This window comes from Pseudopipra pipra, chromosome 5 (assembly GCF_036250125.1).
Source record: "Pseudopipra pipra isolate bDixPip1 chromosome 5, bDixPip1.hap1, whole genome shotgun sequence".
Lineage (NCBI taxonomy): Eukaryota > Metazoa > Chordata > Aves > Passeriformes > Pipridae > Pseudopipra > Pseudopipra pipra.
The window spans coordinates 31,334,614-31,354,555 of NC_087553.1; the positions used below are offsets into that span (position 1 = coordinate 31,334,614).

A 19,942-nucleotide genomic window follows, 5' to 3' on the forward strand; every position below is an offset into this window, starting at 1 on the left:
GTCATTACACAAAATGAAGTATTACCTTGATGTAATTTTCATATACTAGCATTGCACTCTCCTACACTACACTCCATGCAAATTGCATTTACTACTGTAATTAAAATGATCAAAGATGTACTGTTTATGCACGTTACAGAAATTTTTTTCAGAGAGAGTAAAAATCCATACAGCCTCCGAGAAAATCCGCAGAGCCTTGCAGGACCAAGTTAAATTTACAGCTACGTAAGTTCAGTACAAAGGATATTTTCAGCTATATGAAGGACAACACATGCAATGTTTTGAATGCTAACTGTAAAGAGACTGTATGTGCTCTTTTCACAAAAATATATCTATATATGTGTGCCTAATTTTTCCCTTGGTACATGCTGGTCTTTTCTTCAAAAGAATGGGAAGGTAGAGCAATTGGTACTACTTATAAGCTTTAGTACAGGTCAGATAAGAGGACAGTGGATTGGCAGTGCTGCCAAGGTCAACAGGTTGTAGTCAGCAGCACAAGGTCCAACTGGAAGCCAGTCACCAGTGATGCACCTCAGGGTTTGCTACTGGGGGTAATACAGTTGAAGCTCTTCATTAGTGATCTGCATAGTAAGACTGAAGGTAGTCCATCATGTTTGCTGAGTGGCTGATGCACCAGATGGGCATGCTGCTATTTGGGACCTCAACAGGTACAAGGAATGGTCTGACAAGAACATGATGAATTTCAGTAAAGGCAAATGCAAAGTCCTGCACCTCAGCAAGAATAACTCCATGCATCAGTACAGGCTGGTGGCAAGCTGCCTGGAAAACAGCTTTGAGGACAAGAACCTTGGGGTCCTGGTGGACAACAAGCTGACTATGAGTCAGCAATGCACCCTTGCAGCAAAGATGTCCAACAGCATCCTGGGCTGCATTAAGAAGACCTATGGATCAAGGAAGATGATTCTTCTGCTCAACTCACTATATGAGATTGGACTGGCTCAAACAATTGACCACTTGCAGCAACCACCCAGGTGCAGAGGGCGTACACATCCATCACTGGAAGCTACAGCTGGGTGTTGAACAAGATAAAGGAAAAGGCTGAAAGAGGCAAATCCTGTGAGCTGAGATAGTGCCTTTTATCATGCCAAAGTCCTTACACAAGTGGCTCAGGGAGTGAAAACTCCCCTCCAAAGAATTACTGGGACATTCACACATAGCCCTGAAGGTATTCATCCCTGCTGAGGGTCACAACTGACTCAGCTTCGCTGACACAATAGGCAGCTGTAATGTCTTAGAAAGTGTCAAATTCTCCTGAAGTATCTTGTGATCCAGTATTACATCATCCAGTGTAAAACTTCCTGCCCTGGGGGAGGCACCTGGGCATTCCCACCTAGCCAAAGTGTAATATAAACCCAGTGGACTCTGTGTTTTATGGGTTTACCCCACCACCTGATGGATCCAGACTGCAACCATCACTTCAACAAGGCTGGGACTCTCACCACTGATAAAGACTAGAAGAAGAGGACAGGACCAACAGGATGCTTTCAGAATCCATGGAGTGGTGATATTTTTCTACTTAATCTGTCTCTCTGTTGCTCTCTTTCTTCCCCTCCCCCCTTCTCCCCATTTCTTTCTCTCTCTCACATTTACTTTAAAAAAAAAAATCCATACTATTGAATTTGGCATATGGTCTTGTTTGGACCCTAATTTGGGCAGAGACATCTGTCTAACAATTTTAATGATCAGATCATAACAATCACCCCTAGTGAGACGTAGCTGGAGTGCCAGGTCGAATTCTGGATTCCCCAGTAAAAGAGAGACAAAGTCATACTGAACCTAGTCCATCAAAGGACCAGGGAAATATTAAGACATGGAGTATCTCATAGACAAGGAGAGGCTGAGAGACCTGAGGCTGTTCAGTCTGGAGAAGAGAAACTCATGGGGATCTTATCCATGTGCCTAAATACCTCATGGGCAGAAGCAAAAAAGATGTAGACAATCTCCTCTCAGTGGTGCTCAGTGACATGATGACAGGCGATGGGCACAAATACAAATATAGGAAATTCCACTTAAACACAAAACAAATATTTATCACTGTGTGAGTGATCAAACACTGAACCAAGTTGCCCAGTGAGGCTGTGGAGTCTTCATCCTAGGAGATACTCAAACCCCAACAGGACACAAGTTAAGTCATGCTGAACCTGCTGAAGCTGATCCTGCATTGAGTAAGAACTTTACATTAGATGATCTGCAGAGGTTCATGCCAGCCTCAACCATTCTCTGTTTCTCTGTTTTTTCACAAATATTGAAGAGTAGTGGTTGGCATGGTTATGAACTCAGACAATATGATAAAGAAATTATCTAAAAAACTTGTCAGTTAGTAACTCTGAATAATTATGGAAGACCATTATTCGGCTTGCTCATTAAGCAGTTGGACTTATCTGAATTTCAAAACACACCTGTGCAACATACTAACTCTTCTCAAAAATAGGACTTGTGCATCTTAAATAAAAAAATGAAACTCACAGTAATGATAAACTTAATTCAGAGTTCTTGTATGTAGTTACTAGAGCATGCCTAGTATCTGTCATGGTCTTTTAGGCCTCAGAGAACTAGTGAATGCTTTTAGTGACTTTTTGTGACTCCTTACGGAGAATACATACATTACTGTCTGGTTTTATACACACCTCATGAGAGTCCAGTTCTTGTCTTACTCTTTGGTATTCTCTCTGAGACATAACAGCTAAAAACACCATTTAACTCCAATTCTAGTGCAGGATGGCTATCAGAGATCAGAGATAAAAGAGTTAGGGCTTTTTAAAATATGATTGGTATAAGAACTTTCAAAAGTGAAGTAAAATAAATTGAAATAAAATAGAATAAAATAAAAAAAAATCCACCCACTGTTCTACAAGATCATCTGAAAGCATACTTACTATGTTTGACAGATACTCGACAATCAGGGAGGTATGTGATTATCTCATTGGTGGAATTACACACAAAGTGCATCATCCTGTTGTGTAAAACTCTTCTGACATGCTTCCCCAGGCACAAAGTATAGAGCCTATTTGCCAGCCAAGCAATTGCTGGAAGTGAACTTCAGGTTTCACTATGCTTGGTATTAGAGAATATTTGAGTGTTGTATATGCTGTGGTTTAGCTGGTCTGTGCCTTCCTTTTTTGAGGAATTCTGACATTAATTGTCTTCACTAAATCTAAACCAGTTCTTACTCTCTATAAGAGCAATATGTAAAACCAAGCTACCATTGTGTCATGTTTTCACAGCTGATAATTCTCTTCTGCAATTTCAAAACTCACATGAATCCAGTAGTTTTCTCCATTATTTATTTTTACAGAAAGCCAGGTAGGACAGTGATCACACAATGCACAGCAACTGGAGAAAAAAGATTCATACTATGTAATGGCTGCTCATTCTTCATTTTGATGCTTGTCTAACAATCATCAGCTAAGTATAGGAATTTGGTATCCATCTCTTTCTTCCTTTGTATTATGCAAAGCTCTAAAAATCTAATAGTTATTGTTAAACAGAGAGGCTACATGAAACTTCAGCAAGTGCTATGAGATTTTCTGCTATAAAACTGCACTTGTTCAGGAGAGTTTCAGTTACATTTTAGCATGATGCTATTTATTTCTCCTCTAAAAGTTTGCAAAGGGCAAACTAGGTAATGTGATTAAGTAGCTGAACACACTAAAGGTTCCAAAAACTAGGTCATTATTGAGATTAACGACTGGATTAAAAGGATTTAGGAGAGTGGTAGGATTTTGATTTGCATATTACTCCAAAGACCTCTGACTTATGTAAAGCCTCCTCTTAAAGACTATCAAGCCAAAGTATTACATCAAGCAATTTAGTTGTCACAAATTACTCTTGCCTATTCTTTGACCTTGTGTGTTATTACTCATATTCCTACACTGGAATTATTTTTCATAATTCAGCACTTGGATTGCTCCTTTGGATGTAGCAATGCAGGGGACCATTAATGTGAAAGAGATAAGTTGTAAAATAATTAAATCTTATTATGTATAAGCTACAGGATTCTTGAAGGATTTCACCTGAGAGCATTTTAGCCAGCTGATAAAAAAGGAGACCTTGTTTAACAGGAGAAACCAGCAGTTCAATCAAAATCAAGTCTCCCTCAAAAGCCTCACAAATTTATTTAGATTAATCTTGGTACCACTCTACAAGAGTATACACAGATGTATGAGAAATGTAAGAGCTCAAGCCTGTAACTGCTTTGGACAATCAAACCTGAGGGTCTGCATGGCTGAAGTCACCTATTTAGCATTAGCTAAAGGAAAAAATTAATTTTAGGGGTTACTTAGTATAAAAGTCCCTCCATTGTCAGTATGTGTTCGTGTCTCAGCCAAAGAAGGTTGTTTATGGCATTTGTTTAAAAGAAGGAGGGGGGGGTGATTCAGTGGGGGCAATCTAGCACAGACAAATGTGATTGTGGGAAACAAGACAGATGACATTCTGCAGATGAGGGATTCTGTAAGACATGACATTTGTGACAATAAGGAAAATAAGTAAAATATCCTCAATACACCACAGGGTTATAAAATGTAAATAATTCTAGGATTTTCAGCAGAAGTTCAATAAATGAAAGAAAATACTTGCAGTTCATATTTTTATCAATCACAGTCTTCATATATTATCCAGTCATTTGTGTCTGCAGAGCACTCTATTTATTTTTATGAACCTTTGACCTGACAAGGTTCTTATTATTTTACTGCTCTGCTTTTAAACAGTATTAGTTTAAAATGTCTGTCTCCACTGGCCCATCAGGGTTGGGATGATGTCATTTCACAAATTGCCTCAATCCCTCTAAACCTCAAAAGTACAAATTCTACTCAAAAGTGATAGTAAAACTGATGTGTCTGAAAAAAGATAAATATGTGGTATATGGGATCATTAGCTGATCTAAGGGATTCATGTAAATATGCTAGTTATATGTTTTTTCTGGGTTCAAGGGAAATGGATGACATATTTCTTACATAAATCAATCTTAATTATGCAGTGAGTGAATCAATAGATAATTAAAGTCAAGGAATGGTCCAAGACGATGAGTTTAGATTCATAGTTCAGCAGTTGTTTCAGTGTCGATATACCGCTTGTGATATATTGTATGAGCCTATCAATAACTCTCAGATTTTAAAAATCCCTAACCAAAACATACAATTCTTACATTTAGAAAATACCAGAGCTGCTCTCAGAAAAAAGCTTCAGCTCTAACAAATTGCAGCTGTCAACATTTTCTTCTGTCGGGACTTTTGTGGCAGAGTTGTGATGAGGAACACAGCTTTTCCACCTCCTGGTTTCATCCACTTAATTCTGCTTGCAGTCAAGCTGAGTTTCTATTTCTACACCATTCAGATTTCATCAACTGTTTTCTCCACTCTAAAAATATTATTGTTCTTCCTTTCCTTAAGCACTTTTCCACCACAATTACAGAAAACAGCATTGTAAAAGTGCACTATGAAAAGGCATCACTACATTTTTAAATCTGGTCTCTGAGGTCCTAAGGCTGGAAGAGTATAGGGGGATAAAACAAGATAGAACAAAAGCTTATGTGCTAAATTGACCTGACTAATGCCTGTAGTTCTGACTAGGTATTAGATTTTGATCCCAGGAATGACCACTGAGTTTAAAATGTGAGGATCACAATGCAGGCTACCTCAGTTAAAAACAAGCAGCTCAATATCCAAGATGCAGATTTAGCTTCTCTGTATTGTTTGCTTATCTTCTTCTGGAGTCTTGGCTGTAATGTATTCAGAGGGAGATATGGAGAGCTTGCCTTATCCAAAAGGCCACCACTGACAGTAAAAGCCACCACTTCAGAAGCACGAATTGTGCCTTTGAACTTTGTTAGGCTGAGGAGATGTCCAGCCCTGGAGCCTAAACATCCTTGGAAAGTGCCCTTGCCACTAAGCTGTAGGGTTAGAAGTAATTTGCAGTGATAAGTTGTTGCAACTACCTTTTATGAAGAGTCACATCTTGTTGATCTACTTTGGACACGTCGTGAGGATAGCTAGCAGATTACAACCTTGAAGGGATTCGCACTGAGAAGTGCCATGTTGCTGGATTCCCTTCAAGTTTGAATGGAAGATAAATGCTGAAAGATCCTACAGCAATGTTTATGGTCCCAGAGAAAACAGAATTTTAGCTGCCAGGGAACCATAGAAGCCTGAGAGGCAACTACAGAAGTAGAGAATAGATGGGTAAGTGATCTGAGGCTGTAATATTCAAACCTGATTTTGATGTTTAAGAGCTTTAGTGAAGGCACAGCACATTCAAACAGAAGTGTTGTGACAGAGTGAGTGCCTGTACCACAGGTTCTCCCCAGCTTTCCACAAAGGGGTGAGGGTGCTCCTTCAGCCGACTCTGCCTGCAGGTCCTGGGAAGTGCTGGGTGAGAGCACCACCACACACAGCCTCTGGCTGCCTACAAGTCACATGCAGCAAACAAGCATATATTGGTGGATTGTACTCGTTCATCAAGACCAATGTAAACATACTTATTATTATCTATTCTTGGCTTCAGTAGCTGTTTCTTGCTCCAGCAGAGGTTCCTGTTTAATGAAGGATTAAATTATGTTCTCTGCAAAATGAGGTAGAAGTAACTAAGTGATATTTCTTTTACTTTTGAGGATCAAAGAAATTGTTTCAGTGCACAAAATCAGGATCATTTTAAGGGTATATTAATTGTTTTTAATTTCTTGTTCTTATTTGCAGAATCTACAAGGAAGCAGTCCTGAAAGAATAATTAGTAAACATCAGTTATTAAAATGCTACAGAACACCAACGTCACAACTCTGGATTAAAGAAATCTTTCTTTAAAATAGTCAGAGTTAAACCACAATTTTTCACCATCATTTTTGCAGATATTATGTTTTAGAGGGAGATTCCTGGTTTCTCTCCAACATTTTCTGATCTCTGACACAGGAAAAAGTGACCCCAACAGATCCAGTGGAGAAAATCAATTCCAGAAGGAAGCTCCATGTTTCTAGATAACTAGCGAAATCAAATAGTTTGGCCAAAGATGGCTTAAGCAGATTGGACAATATAGCTGATGAACATATGCCCTCAGAAAGTTTGCTACTAAAAAAAACAAAAAGCAAACAAACAAAAAATCAAGGTACTGCTTAAAAGTTCTTGTTCTTCAACAAAATGAATTTAAAATCTTTTATGTATAGGACAAGGAGAGGAAGAAAAGATTCTTGACTTTTTTTTTCAACGAAAGCAAATTTTCTTATAAGAAGCAGTCTTCTTCTCCCTCCCCCTCTCTCCTTCTGTTCCATAGCCATTATTTTCAAAGAGGAAAAAAATCAATAAGGGTCACAAATCTTTCTTTTATTATGAACTAATTCAATTACCTCAGACGAAATACTGCTTTTTCCAACTATATCTTTTAAATCATTTCCCATGAGTGATTTATATTGTGGGATTTACAGTCCACTAATTTTACTAACCAGTCTCTGATATATCATTTCACAACCAAAAAAATCTCTGAGAGATATGAAATTCATTGTAGCCTGATATCTGTTCACACTGCACAGCTGAAATACAGCCCTGGGCAACCACCATCTCACACAAAACAAGAGCACCTTCTGTGGCTCTGCGTCCTCTATGCAGGCACCTACAGTGCAATTCAAAACCTCACCTACACCTCTAAAGTAAAATATCCCATAGGATTAGGCAATATCTAGACTATGGGTGAGATGTGCACTACACCACAACTCTAATGTCCTCATGATCCCAACCACTGACCGGTCCAAACTCCCATGTGGGTGAGCAGGGCTGTGCAGGCAGCTCCCTCACGGATTGTGCCCTGGCCTTGCTACCTGCGCCACGGGTGGCATGGCAGCACTGCAGGCATGGCACAAGGGGCAAGACACAGCTTGGGTCCTCCCAGAACTGGAAATCCCAATGAAATCTTGAGGTCCCAAACCAAACAATAAACTATTCTCTGTTACTACAAGAGTTATAGGACATGCGCCATTCTGTGGAACTAAAAATTTAGTATTTTTTAAGCAGAAAGATCAAGAGAAAACAGTATTGTCAGTGGTTCAGGCCAAAAATTTGTGGACAAAGTATTCATTGAGTATCTGTTTATGTAATTTATTATACAAATCTCAAATTACAGAATCCAGAAAAGAATTTATTTGGAAACATGATTCTTTTTCTCTCTTTCTTGACAGCAGTAAGGAAATCAAGCTATAAAAAGCCTAAGGAAATATGAAGTATCTGAAATCAAGCCAAGGTGAGTCAAGAAAGTCATACTTGTGGTTGTAATTCATGATGGTTTGGGAGCAGGGGGTGGTGTCATTTTTGTTTCAGTTTAGTGAAAAGACCACTTGGACAAGGCATTCTAGCTTATTTTTGCAGCTTGGATTTGCCTTTTCTTGTCAATATGGTGGTTCAAAAAGAAAAAAATAAATCCAAGAATCAAAATTTAAAAGGTTAGTGAGGTTCCTGTCAAAGGTACAGGTTAAATTTATGCAGTTTGTACAGCAAGAATTCCAAAGAACACTGTCATAGTAATATTACCTGCAAAAATAGACATTACAGATATAAATGGAAAAAACCCTCTCAGTTTTTCTCCTTTTTACTTTTCTCTTTCATTGTCTTAACACTTCTAAATATCTTTACCACATGACAATGAATTCAAACTAAGAGAAAAGAATTATGAAAGCTGAGGTGTCATTTTTCTCTACTTCTCTGTTGTTCAGTTTCCAATTTCATTAACATCAACACCAAAAAATACAGTTAATTTTCCTCATCCCCCAGTGTTTTCATATGAGAAAGTAACTGAAAATAAGAATCTTGACCTTCCAATTAATATGTTTTAGGCTAATAATGAATTACAGATATATTCAGGCTACTAATTTCAAAGTAATCATTAATTAATTGCATTCATAAGACTGTTAATAACTTTATTAACTTGGCATATCTTTGACTTCAGTGCTGTTATCCTACAACTTGTCTTGAATATATTTACAAGTGTTTCCACTGAGGCTATGTGACATGCCAAGACAGCCTGTGTGAGACTGATCTCACAAAAGCTTCAGTATCTATGATTCAGATGTCTCTTTTATGAGCCAATTTTATAGAAAACTGAGATCAATAGGTACTCGCAGGGAATGATTAATCTGACCCATCTACTTTGGGATGAGAGAAATCATGTTTTAGAAATGTCTTTTTCCTTCTTTTGACTATGAAGGTACTCTAGACTTCTGACAGACATCCTTCAAGGGCTGTATTATGAATTCTAACATCCCTGGCCATAGAGAAATCGTTCAAGGTATGGTGGAATGGTGGTCTTTGCTCCAAGTGCTTTGAGCACAGGCTCATTGCTTCTGGGATAAAATGGCATCCTTTCAAAAAATAACAAGAGTATTTTAAGAGGTAGTACAACGTAGTACTTTTTTTTTAGTCACTATTGTTCTGCAGAGTTAATTAAAATGTGAATTCAGCACCAGAGATCTTTTCAAGGCTGTTTACATTTCTTTCTGACAGGTTGTTGCCCAGGTTGAACCCCAATGAATATTTCGCAAATTTTTCATTTGTGGCCTCTGCAAAAGAAGTACTAATTTTCCTTTGAGTTGCCCATTCTGAGGGCACAGAATGACCCCCCCATTTCTCCTAGGCATCAGAAAAATTGAGAGCTTAGAGACTGCATGCAAAGAACTAAAGGCAGCTTCTGATATGCTAGACTAAATTATCAACTAGGCCATGGCTTCATCTGTTTTTTTCATTATTTTTCTCCAATACATGAATTCCTATCCATTTTCTGCTCTTTTACTCAAGGACATCCAGAAGACATTTGGAGTGAGTTTAAAACAGCTTTAGAGCTCTTTCTAATTACACTGTTCTAAAAAAACACATTGCACTTATCTTTTTACAGTGAAATTTCTATTTGAAACATGATCATAGTCTTCAAGGCTGTAAAGAATGGCAAATTTTTGAGTGTCATTTTGGGTCTTGGAGCTCCTACAGTGTTCTTCCATGTTTCTAGGGTAGAAGACCTTGATGTTGTTCAGCACTAGATTTACCTTTAAATTTATGACCTTATGCTTACCATTGGGTTTGTTCTATACACATGCAGAACAAGAGCAATGACACACTGTTGAAAGAACCTTTATTTATTTTAAATTTGGAAATTCCAAAAAGTAGTTAACTGTATGTGAAGTCATCTTGTAATCTTAGAATGTGCGGTAAAGATTTTAAATATTCATTAAAAATATCCATTCCTAGTGTTAACAAATATGGATATAAAGGTATGTTCATTCTTCTGTATGTGTCTAGGTGCAAAAGATTGGATGGCAAGTGAAGAGGAAAGGTTGAGTATTACACAAATGCCAAACAAACAAAGAAGGCTCAGAATCTGACCATCCATCAAAGTGATGAAAAATTTATTAACAGGTACCCAGTGTCTTCCAGGAAAATTTCAGTTTATGTAAAATCAAACTTGTTTGATGCTTCAGAACAGTTGGAGACTGCTCCAAGGATTATTTCCTGTATCTAGGCCTGCCTTCGCAGCTCCAGACACTCAAAAACCCCACCAACCACTAGTAATTCCTCATTAGTATGCACCTGACTGTATCCTAGGAGAATGTTGGGCTACAGATGTAACACTCTAAAGAGGATATCAATTATTTGCCTTAATCATTGTCATCCATAGCATTTAAACAATGCTCTGTCTAATGCTGAGAACCTGCTCCTGAACTCAAACTGCATAATTATCTACACTGTTGCTATTTTCAATTATTTTCATTTTCAAATCATCAAGTCAACCAGTAAAAAGGAATTTTCATTAGGAAATGAGCAAACCTCTTATCTGCCCTTCAGTAAGAATGGTGGCACAGATTTTAGATCTAATATTTGTTTAAAGCAACACTGTGCTTTAAAAACGGTTCTATACAATGGGTAGTAAGAACTCAGCAAAAGCCCAAGGCTATCAATATGGTACATAAGCTGTGTTTCTGAATAGGTTCTGACTCATATTCAGATATCACCAGAATTTTCCTGGCATATCCAAGGCTATTAGCATGGAAGGCAGAAGACAGGGAATGCAATAATTATAGGGGGAAAAAAAGAGAATGTAAAAATACCGTGGAAAATTAGAAACACAAAGTTGACAGGGACAGAGGGAGTATGATGATGTCCTTTCCATTCAATATTGAGATGTCTATCAGTACTGGACTGAGGTGTTCCCTAGCTCTGATCCCAGGCCTTCACAAACACCCCATAACTATTCCTGATACCCTTTAGATTGTCCAGCTTTGGGTAATACCACAGGCAAGGCATAAAGCCTGACAAAATATCCAAAGGCTCTGCTACCTGCAGTCACAGGTACCCTTTATTTCTGCGCTCGCAAGTATTATTTTAAAGTCATTCTTTCTAAAGCCAGTGTAAGATAACTAATGGGCTTGTGGAGAGAAGAGTTGTAGACATCTTCACCTTAGATCCTTCAAATTTCCATATTTAGGAAAAGCAGCTGCACTAACACGCAGACATCTTTCTCTTTGAACTCAAAATGACACAACTTACATTAAACTGCAAAGTCTTGAAAATATAGCACCATTGTCCAAGGTATTTTTAAAAAGCTGAGTGATTTTGTAGGACCTATATTTTTAGTCATCCTGGCTGAATATTCTTCACCTGATTTCTAAAAAAGAGCCAACATCAAAGTGCTGTTAATTCACACACATGTCATTAATCCATCTAAAATATGTGGTACTGAAATGGGCTGTCAAGTCATGGCCAGCAAGGGGACTGAATAAGTTTGTATTAATATTTGAAAAGGACTTCTTTACCCACTAATGCTCAGGATTAGAAGTCCAAAGACCTAGAGAATGAGTGGGAAACAAAGATGAACATAAGTCATAGTTACAAAACACACTAAATTATGAAAAAATGGTTGAAATAACAAGTTCTGACAGAATTTCATACTGAGATGAGCTGATGGAAGACTATGCAGAGACATGACATAAGTCAAAGGATTTATGGCTGGTTTCAATAAGACTACATAAGGCCAGTCAGCTAGAGATTTTTGAGTATGGAATCTTCAACTATTCCTAACAAGCATTTATGTTCCCATATCAGAAAATAGAGCTAAGAATGGAACTTTTATTTTTATCTTAAAATCCTTTCATTATTGAACTCTTCACATTAAACATCTTTTCACTTGGCAGTTTAAGTAGCATAATTGGCAAAATATAGCTTACCCTGAAGATTGCTAGTATATGTTTCAGGCTGATAAAGATTACTTCCCAGCTGCTTCCCATTCACAGACAATATGTGTAGCCTTCCCTAAAGAAGATGGAAAATATAAATCTATATCCCACTACCACATGCCTTATACCCACTTTTTGTTTTTATGTTGGGGTTTTACCTCTGGTTGCTAAAAAGTATGTTTTTCTTGAGACACTATTTTGTATATACCTATTGGTTTTATTACTCTTATTGTTGCTGCCTTTTATCCTGCTATTTAAGAAAACATTTGTGGGGCTTCAAATGGCAGACAAAACAGCAAAACTTCCTTGCAAGTTTATGCTGGAAGTTCTTTGATACTATCATCACTCTAAAGGAAATTGTGTCCCAGTAGGCTCAGCTAGTGTGTGAAATCTAGTGTTATCTACAAATTGGTCATCTCAGGCTGCCCTTTAACTGGTGGCTCCACTGTCAGCGGCAATAAAACTAGGGGACAGACCTTGGGAGGTAAGACAGCCATTGATTCGCTCCAGATACCTGACTGTGTAGGCTGATGTGTGATCTCTTGGTGCCACAGAGATAAAGTGCAAATTGTTTTTGAAAATCATTGCCAGGAGCAGAGTGGATGCTTTTTCAAAATGTCATACCCAATGAGCTATGACATACAGCCAGCCTTTGGTCCCCCTACCAGATAGATGAATTAGGTTTATATTTTATGGAAAGAATAATTATTGGTCTAGCATTGTGTTGATTTTTTTATTTTTAACCTGTTCTTGTCCTCAGTGTTCTTCCAGAAATAGAATAACAGCAATTCAGCAAGCAAAGAAATAGCTTTTCAAAAGATGGTGAACCATAGCATGCATTAAACACATGCCCTCCCGACTTGTGCTTCTTTTCATACTCTGATGCATAAGGCACTGCATCAGTGTTCTGTTACACTCATGAAACTTTCTAGCTCAAGAAGAGACTGTGAATTCACCTGCCACTCCCAAACGGAGCAAGCATATTTGTCTCTTACTGATGGCAGAGGAATGAGATGCACTGTCCTCAACATTCTCTGCTCTCTGGGCTACTTGTGATCAGCTTCCAGGAGCAGAGTACTGCCACGTGTGTGCTCAAGGATAGAGGGGATCTTCAAACGTAATGTTTACATCAACTTCTGGCTTTTGCCAGACTGGAAGTGGCTAGAAGTGGGGTGGCTTTCCAAAATGCCTTTTCCTCATGCAGGAAAGAGAATACCTGAGTACCATGGCATGTGCCCTGGAGGGTTTTCACTGGGAGGTCTGCCTATGCCAGCCATCTTTGCACTGAAGCAAGTGTTCCCATGAGCCATTCTCCCAGCTCTGCAGCATGGGCAGTTAAATTCAGCTCCATATTCTGTATCTAAATCTGCCACAGTAAGGTCTGGCCATTTAGATGGCAGTGGCAAGTCATGGGAATAAAAAGCTACGGAAAGCTCTTGGACTGTAAACTGCTGCTCTATCAAACACTCTGTGGCAAGAAGCAAGTCCTCTCTTGCCCTGTTCTTCTGCAGGCAACTGCTATGGACTCCATCATTGTTGGGATACCATGTTGCCTTGGCTTTTGGTTTTATTTGGTAGTACATACCCATTCATAAAGAGGAACAGCTCCTCCAATAGCTTGGAAACACTGTATTAGAGCTTTTTGATTGGCCAGCCTGGAGAAGCTGTTTATTTGTATACTAATACCTTGCTCAACTACTTTGTCACTTAATATAATTGGTCTTGGTGGTAACAAAAGAACACTTCTCAGCTACACATCTTTGTGGAATAAAGCTGAATAATCTTTAAGTTCCATTAGTGGTTTCTATCCTACAATCTGGGATTCCCTGACATAGAATCCAAATAGTTTAACACATTCAAAGGAAGGAATTAAATGGAAATATCTCAAAATAGGAAAATAAACGAATATATACTTTTATTTTCTGCAATGGAGTGAGTTACTTCATTTGCTTATCTCCTTCTGTGTTTCTTCTGTCCTATACATCTGCTTGCTATGTTTATCTATGTGCACAAAGCCAAACTCAACAGCATTACAAAATGGGCATTAAATTCTAAGTTTAGTGGGGAAGGGTCCCACTCCAACTGAGTATTTGAAGATCCAAAACACTGCACAGAAACCTCAGTATTTCCTGAAACTTCTAGTAAGAACACAAGTAAAAAAGACAAAGTGGGGGAAAAAAAGACAGAAATGGCAGAAAACAGAGGAACCAAGACCACGGTTTCTAATAAAAGAAGAGTGTAGGCAAATTACTGCATCACTAAATGCGGCTTAGCTTCAGTCATGATCAGGAAAAAGAGGTCAGAAGCTGAGCAGGAAGAAATGGGGCAAATAAGTCTTTCTTAGAAAATAAGGAGAGAACATGCTGAAAGATGCAGACTATGCAAGAGGAGTATATTGGTGCATGCCCAGTGGGCTAGAAGGAAAGATGCTCACTGTGCCAGTCACTACTGCCCCGTGAAATTGCTTTGGCATAGGGCTTCCTACTACCTGCTTAGTTCCATTTTGCTTGAAAATGGCAAAAACTTTACAAGATACTCTGTTATGCTCAACACTGAAAAGAGGCCACTAAGAAGGAAAACTTGTACTAGAGATATGAAAGAGAAGCAAGAAACTGAGAGGCTTGCCAAAACCGGAAAAGATGTGAAAACTGCAGGCAAATGTGCTCCTAAAACAGAATTGCAAAGCACCCCTAAGAAAGAGGTCATCCATGATTTAAGTGAGCAGCTGTCATATCCTCAAGAAGCACCATGGGCAGTCCCATAACAGTTCTCTCATTACAGAATCCAGCTGAGTATGAGAACAGGTTTTTTTAACATGCTTTTCCAATTTTCTTAGAGGGCAGGAAATGAATTCTTTTTGCAGCTTAATAAAATTAAAAGGAAAAAAAAACCCAACAAACTAAATAATTTCTCTAGTAGTTAACAGAATTAAAATGTAGTTATGAAAATGAAGAAACTACAAATTGCCTTCAAATGTAAGCCATGATCAAGGCTGCCAAAATTCATAACCTGAATGATATTTATTTAATATTTGCACCTAGCATACTGCAAACAAAAACCATCTCCAGTCAACGTCCCAATTACAGTGAGAATACAACCAGTCCTTACTAAATAAGAATACTTAGTACCTCTGCCCAAAACTTGGTCTGAATCCACACTAAACATCATCTGAGGTTCACAAAGTTCACATAATTCTGCTAATATTTTAATTGCCACATGTCTCTTTACAGTTCCTGGAAATAGATGTTGGAGTGCCAAAAATGTATCAGTTACAGTTATGTGAATGACACAAAATGTTTTCCACCAAAACTGTTGAAATTCTAGCTGAATTCTGACTTGACTGAAAGAATTACCCAAACAAGCAGGGGACAGTCAGTCCCATGCATGGACTGGAACTCATGGAATGTAAGGCAGTACAAAAGTGCGCTTTTTCTCACCTGTCTTTTTTACTGCTAGCTGTGTCTTATGCTAAAAATAGGAAGTGTGAAGAAACAAAGGAATCTGATTGCTTGATTCCTCTTTTTCCTTCCTCTCCTCTCCCATATATGATAATATCCTGTGCACAAGTCCTTACCAAAATTATTTCACACAATTCATTCCTCCCACAAACACTTCTGAGATCCTCCTCTCCTTCGGTGTGTGGTGTTGCAAGGACAGTCTCTGCAGTTCTGAGAATGCAGCTATTCCAGCATCTCACTGTCACTCAGCACTGCAGAGCACAGCACCTGTGCTCTCTTGACTCACAGCAGTAGAAACACAGTACTTCAAGGCTACTTAACTGAAGACCAAAGTAATGAAATAATTGTGCCCTTGAGTCACAAAATGGTTATGGTTTTGGTTTTGGGCTGGCAACTTTATATTATGAAAAATATCTGCCGAAATAAAGCCCATGAAGTAAATGGCAGCCTGGGTGTGAGACGGGGTACTGTGTGTTTCAGCAAAGGAGTGTTTGGTTGTGAGTTGAAACTAGGGCTTATTGTGTGCCCTTGAGTAAACAAAGCTATAATGGGTTATTGAGACTGCTGACTTCCAACAAACAATGGTCTCTGTGTAAGCATGACATTTTACAACCATGAAGCCTGAGGCATGCATGCTTATTATGTCTTTCTATCAACTCATTTTATGTAATGCTTTTGAAAGAACACCACAGAAACATACAGTATGTGAAGGGAACAGAGCTGAGATACATGGATTGGACTGTCACCAAGAATTGGCATATGCCATGATGATGGCCAAGGAAGAAAAAATCTAGGACAACACTTTTGAAGTAGCAGCAACTATAAATTAGCAATATAAATTAGTTCCAAAGGTGTGGCCTCCCAGGGAAATTTTCAAACTGGAACTTAATGATCTGGAGCCAGTGCAGACATACAAAAATCTTAACAATTATGCTCATGCAATGGACCAAGGTCATACAACAGACTCTTTTTCAATTCAGCTTTGACAATCCTTACCATGAAAAACACCAACACACTTCTTTGCCAACAATACATTGGTGAGAAGGGAAATCTTTACTGATTGTTTGTGAATGATTTCCATATTTTTGGTGCCTTTTCTGTATGTTGACACCTTTACTGTTTTCACAAGCAATTTGCCAGTTTCTTGTAGTCAAGATGCAGTGAAAAGTGTATTTAGTCTTTTCTCTGGTTAGTATTTTGGTTAAAAAGATGGTCAATTAGAAAAAGTTATATAAACCATCTATTGTTTGAGATTTTCAGGACTTTAAACATTTCAAAGCATATCCCTAGAAGGAAACTGAGCTGTCCTTGTCCTATTTCTCATTCCTGTCACAGCCTGAAAAAATAAACATGCTGCTGTCTTCAATCCATGTTAAGTTGGAGATGTTGGGATGGGAATGGATTAATCTTGTGCCATGGTCAGTTCTCATCTCTGTCTGTGAACAATGAGTTATAGCAACAGCACAACAGTAGTGACTCTCATTATAGAATCATTTTGGGTGAGGAGGGAGTAATAAGAACAGAAAAGCACATTAAAAAATAGAATCCATTTTATGAAATTGTTGAAGTTGTGAGGAAAATAGAGAGAAAATTAATCCATTTTGGGGTAAAATTTTTCCTGAAAAACAGAGAAGATCTCTTGCCAATCAATGTTATATCACTGACAGTAGTGTCATGACAAATGCATACACGATAGACTTTCACCTGCAAACAAATAAGCTCATGAAGTATCATTCCAGAAAACAGTGCAAAACATCTTCCTTAACCCCAGTAGGTGCAGTAACCCCCTGGATCACAAAATCCTATGCTGAAGCAGACTGAATTTAAAGGAAAAGCTTTTTTATGATTTGATTTGACTTGGCAGTGTGAAATCCTCCCCAAAATATTGCATCTTAATTTTCCAAACAGAAAGTAAAAGTGGGACTGAAAAAATCCTTAGAACGGATTGTCAAAACCTTTAGTTGTGACATCTCTCCTGCCCACACATCAGCTCCATCCGAGATACCAAGCTGGAATAAGTGACCACAAATAGGACTCAGTGATGGTGCCTATCAGTGTACCAAATACCCTCTGTTGTTTCTGAAGCAGCAGCTCAAGTTGTGTATTTGGCTCATCCGGCTCTGTAAGGCAGCAGAACTCCTCTTCCAGTCTTCTCAGGGTAACCTCTCTTTTCTCCACCAGAAGGAAAGCAACCTTGCAAAAGCAATACAGAAATAGCATTTTTGCCATGCCCTTGGCACTTAATTACCTCCCATTTCCAGACAATCTATACAGAAACCTTCTGTGTTTACTCATCTTCCAATATATTCCAGGTAGTTGTAGACTGAGTTTTCATCCGCACTCTGGATATGAAATTACTCTAATATTTGGCACTAGTGTACTAAAAGAACAGCTACACACAATAGTACCTTATGCTAAGATGCATCCCATTATTGAACATGTTGCCTATTTCACCTAAGAAAGCAAACCTATCTTTCATATTTTACTAAATAGAGACAAATGCTACATTAAAGTATTCTAATTCAGTTGGATTTCTGTTTGTAATAGAAGCTCAGAAAAAGGTGGAATGTCTTTACTTCTTTAGATTTTGACTGTCTTCCATACAAGTTTCACTAATAATAGCAGCAGGCTTGAAAGACATAATATAATTCAGATAAATTATTTATTTTTATTTATGGCATTATGAGTTAGAAGATGGATTTGATGTAAGATCAGACAGTTGGCACTAAGTTCTTTCTATTTGCCATTTCTTATTAGGGTTTTTTTTTAATATTTTACAAAGAGCTGTTTTGTGGGGCAGAGATTAAATTATCTGGAAAGAGTGTTAATATACTGGAATAACTATGAAAAGTCAGATAATATGGAAATACAACTAATTTCACCAAATAGTTAAAAGGAAGGGAGGTGGGAGAGGATTTCATTCAACTAACCTCAGGATAAGGAAACAAACTAGTTTCCCAGGTGACCTGGATCTATTCCTGGCTTTGCCACAGATACGAATTCTGACATATAGTGAACCATTTCACATATAAATAAATAGACATTTAAAATATATTGTTTCTGGCCAGCAGTCAGATCACAATCAAAACCAGAAAAGGACCACAATCAAACCCAGAATCTAAGGTATGTTAGACACCTGTTTTTCTTCCAAATCTTCTTTGTCTCAAATGCTCAGAATACTTTAGATAGAGATTCTTATTTCTGTGTACTTTTATAACAGTGAACACAGCAGGATCTCAGTTGAAATCTCTAAGTATGATGCAAATATTTGCAATACTGTACCATCAACATATGGATAGTATAAACTTTTGGACAAATATATCTACTACTTTTTCAACCATTGTTTTCTCTTGTTTTCTTGCTGTTTCCTTTCCTGGCTTGGTGCAGTAATTGGTGCTTCATTCATTACTCTTTGCAGCAAAAGAAGTCTGCATCCTTGTTTTTGGTGACCCCAGGAGACATATGGAGGAAGGAAAAAAAGATAATCCAAATTACTGATATGTTTTCTTCTTTATCATCTCGCATTTGCCCTGCTTATGACTTGGTTTTAGCTGTACTATTTGCAGAGCAATTTCACATTACTGTAAAAATAGTTTATTGAAAAGGAGTATGCTAAAGGTACTTTAAAAATATTCTACAGATTAATATCCTTACAAACAAAATCCTTTTAGCATAATAATATTCTCAGTTGTTTTTTTCCCAAATTCAATATATTCCATTTTGTTTCTGCTATTATCATAAAGCTTCAAATAAGCTTTTATTTCGATTTGCTACTAACTTTAACTGAATTCATTCTGCATGAAACATTACTTGTTTTATCTTACACTGTGGTAAAATTAAGCTAGGAAACATGAAGAAAAGAATCAGTTCAAAATTGTTAAGGTGGATTGAGCCAGATTTGATATTTATGCATGTTATCTAGCCATGAAAAAGAGTTACTAGGACATATATCTATAAGTGGTTTGCTACAGTAGTTCTACCATCTTTGTCATCAACACTACTGAATATCTGAAATGTAAAAAGTTCACACTACATTTTTAAAATATAGTTGGATCCGGATATACAAAATTCTGCAAATACAGTTTCCAATATGATATCATATGTACTCGTTCTAAATAAATTGATTTTCAGCAAAGTCATTATTATTTGATGTGCTTCTTGGCTCATCTGCTGGAGAATTTTGCAAAGAGATAATAGAGGAGAACAAATAAGAGTGAAAAAAACCCTCTTCAGAGATTTAAACCAGTATTAGATGCATTTAGTGTAT

The 19,942-nt window shown here is 37.7% G+C and overlaps 1 protein-coding gene across 1 annotated transcript in view; it reads left to right on the plus strand.

The window, feature by feature from the left end:
* Window positions 1-693: 693 nt before the first annotated feature.
* Window positions 694-19,942, plus strand: part of LOC135415094 (sterile alpha motif domain-containing protein 1-like) — a 35,874-nt gene continuing 16,625 nt past the window's right edge. Inside the window, exon 1 of the mRNA XM_064656650.1 lies at window positions 694-992. Within this exon, the coding sequence (XP_064512720.1) occupies window positions 694-992 (299 nt within the window). The remainder of the gene's footprint in view (window positions 993-19,942) is intronic.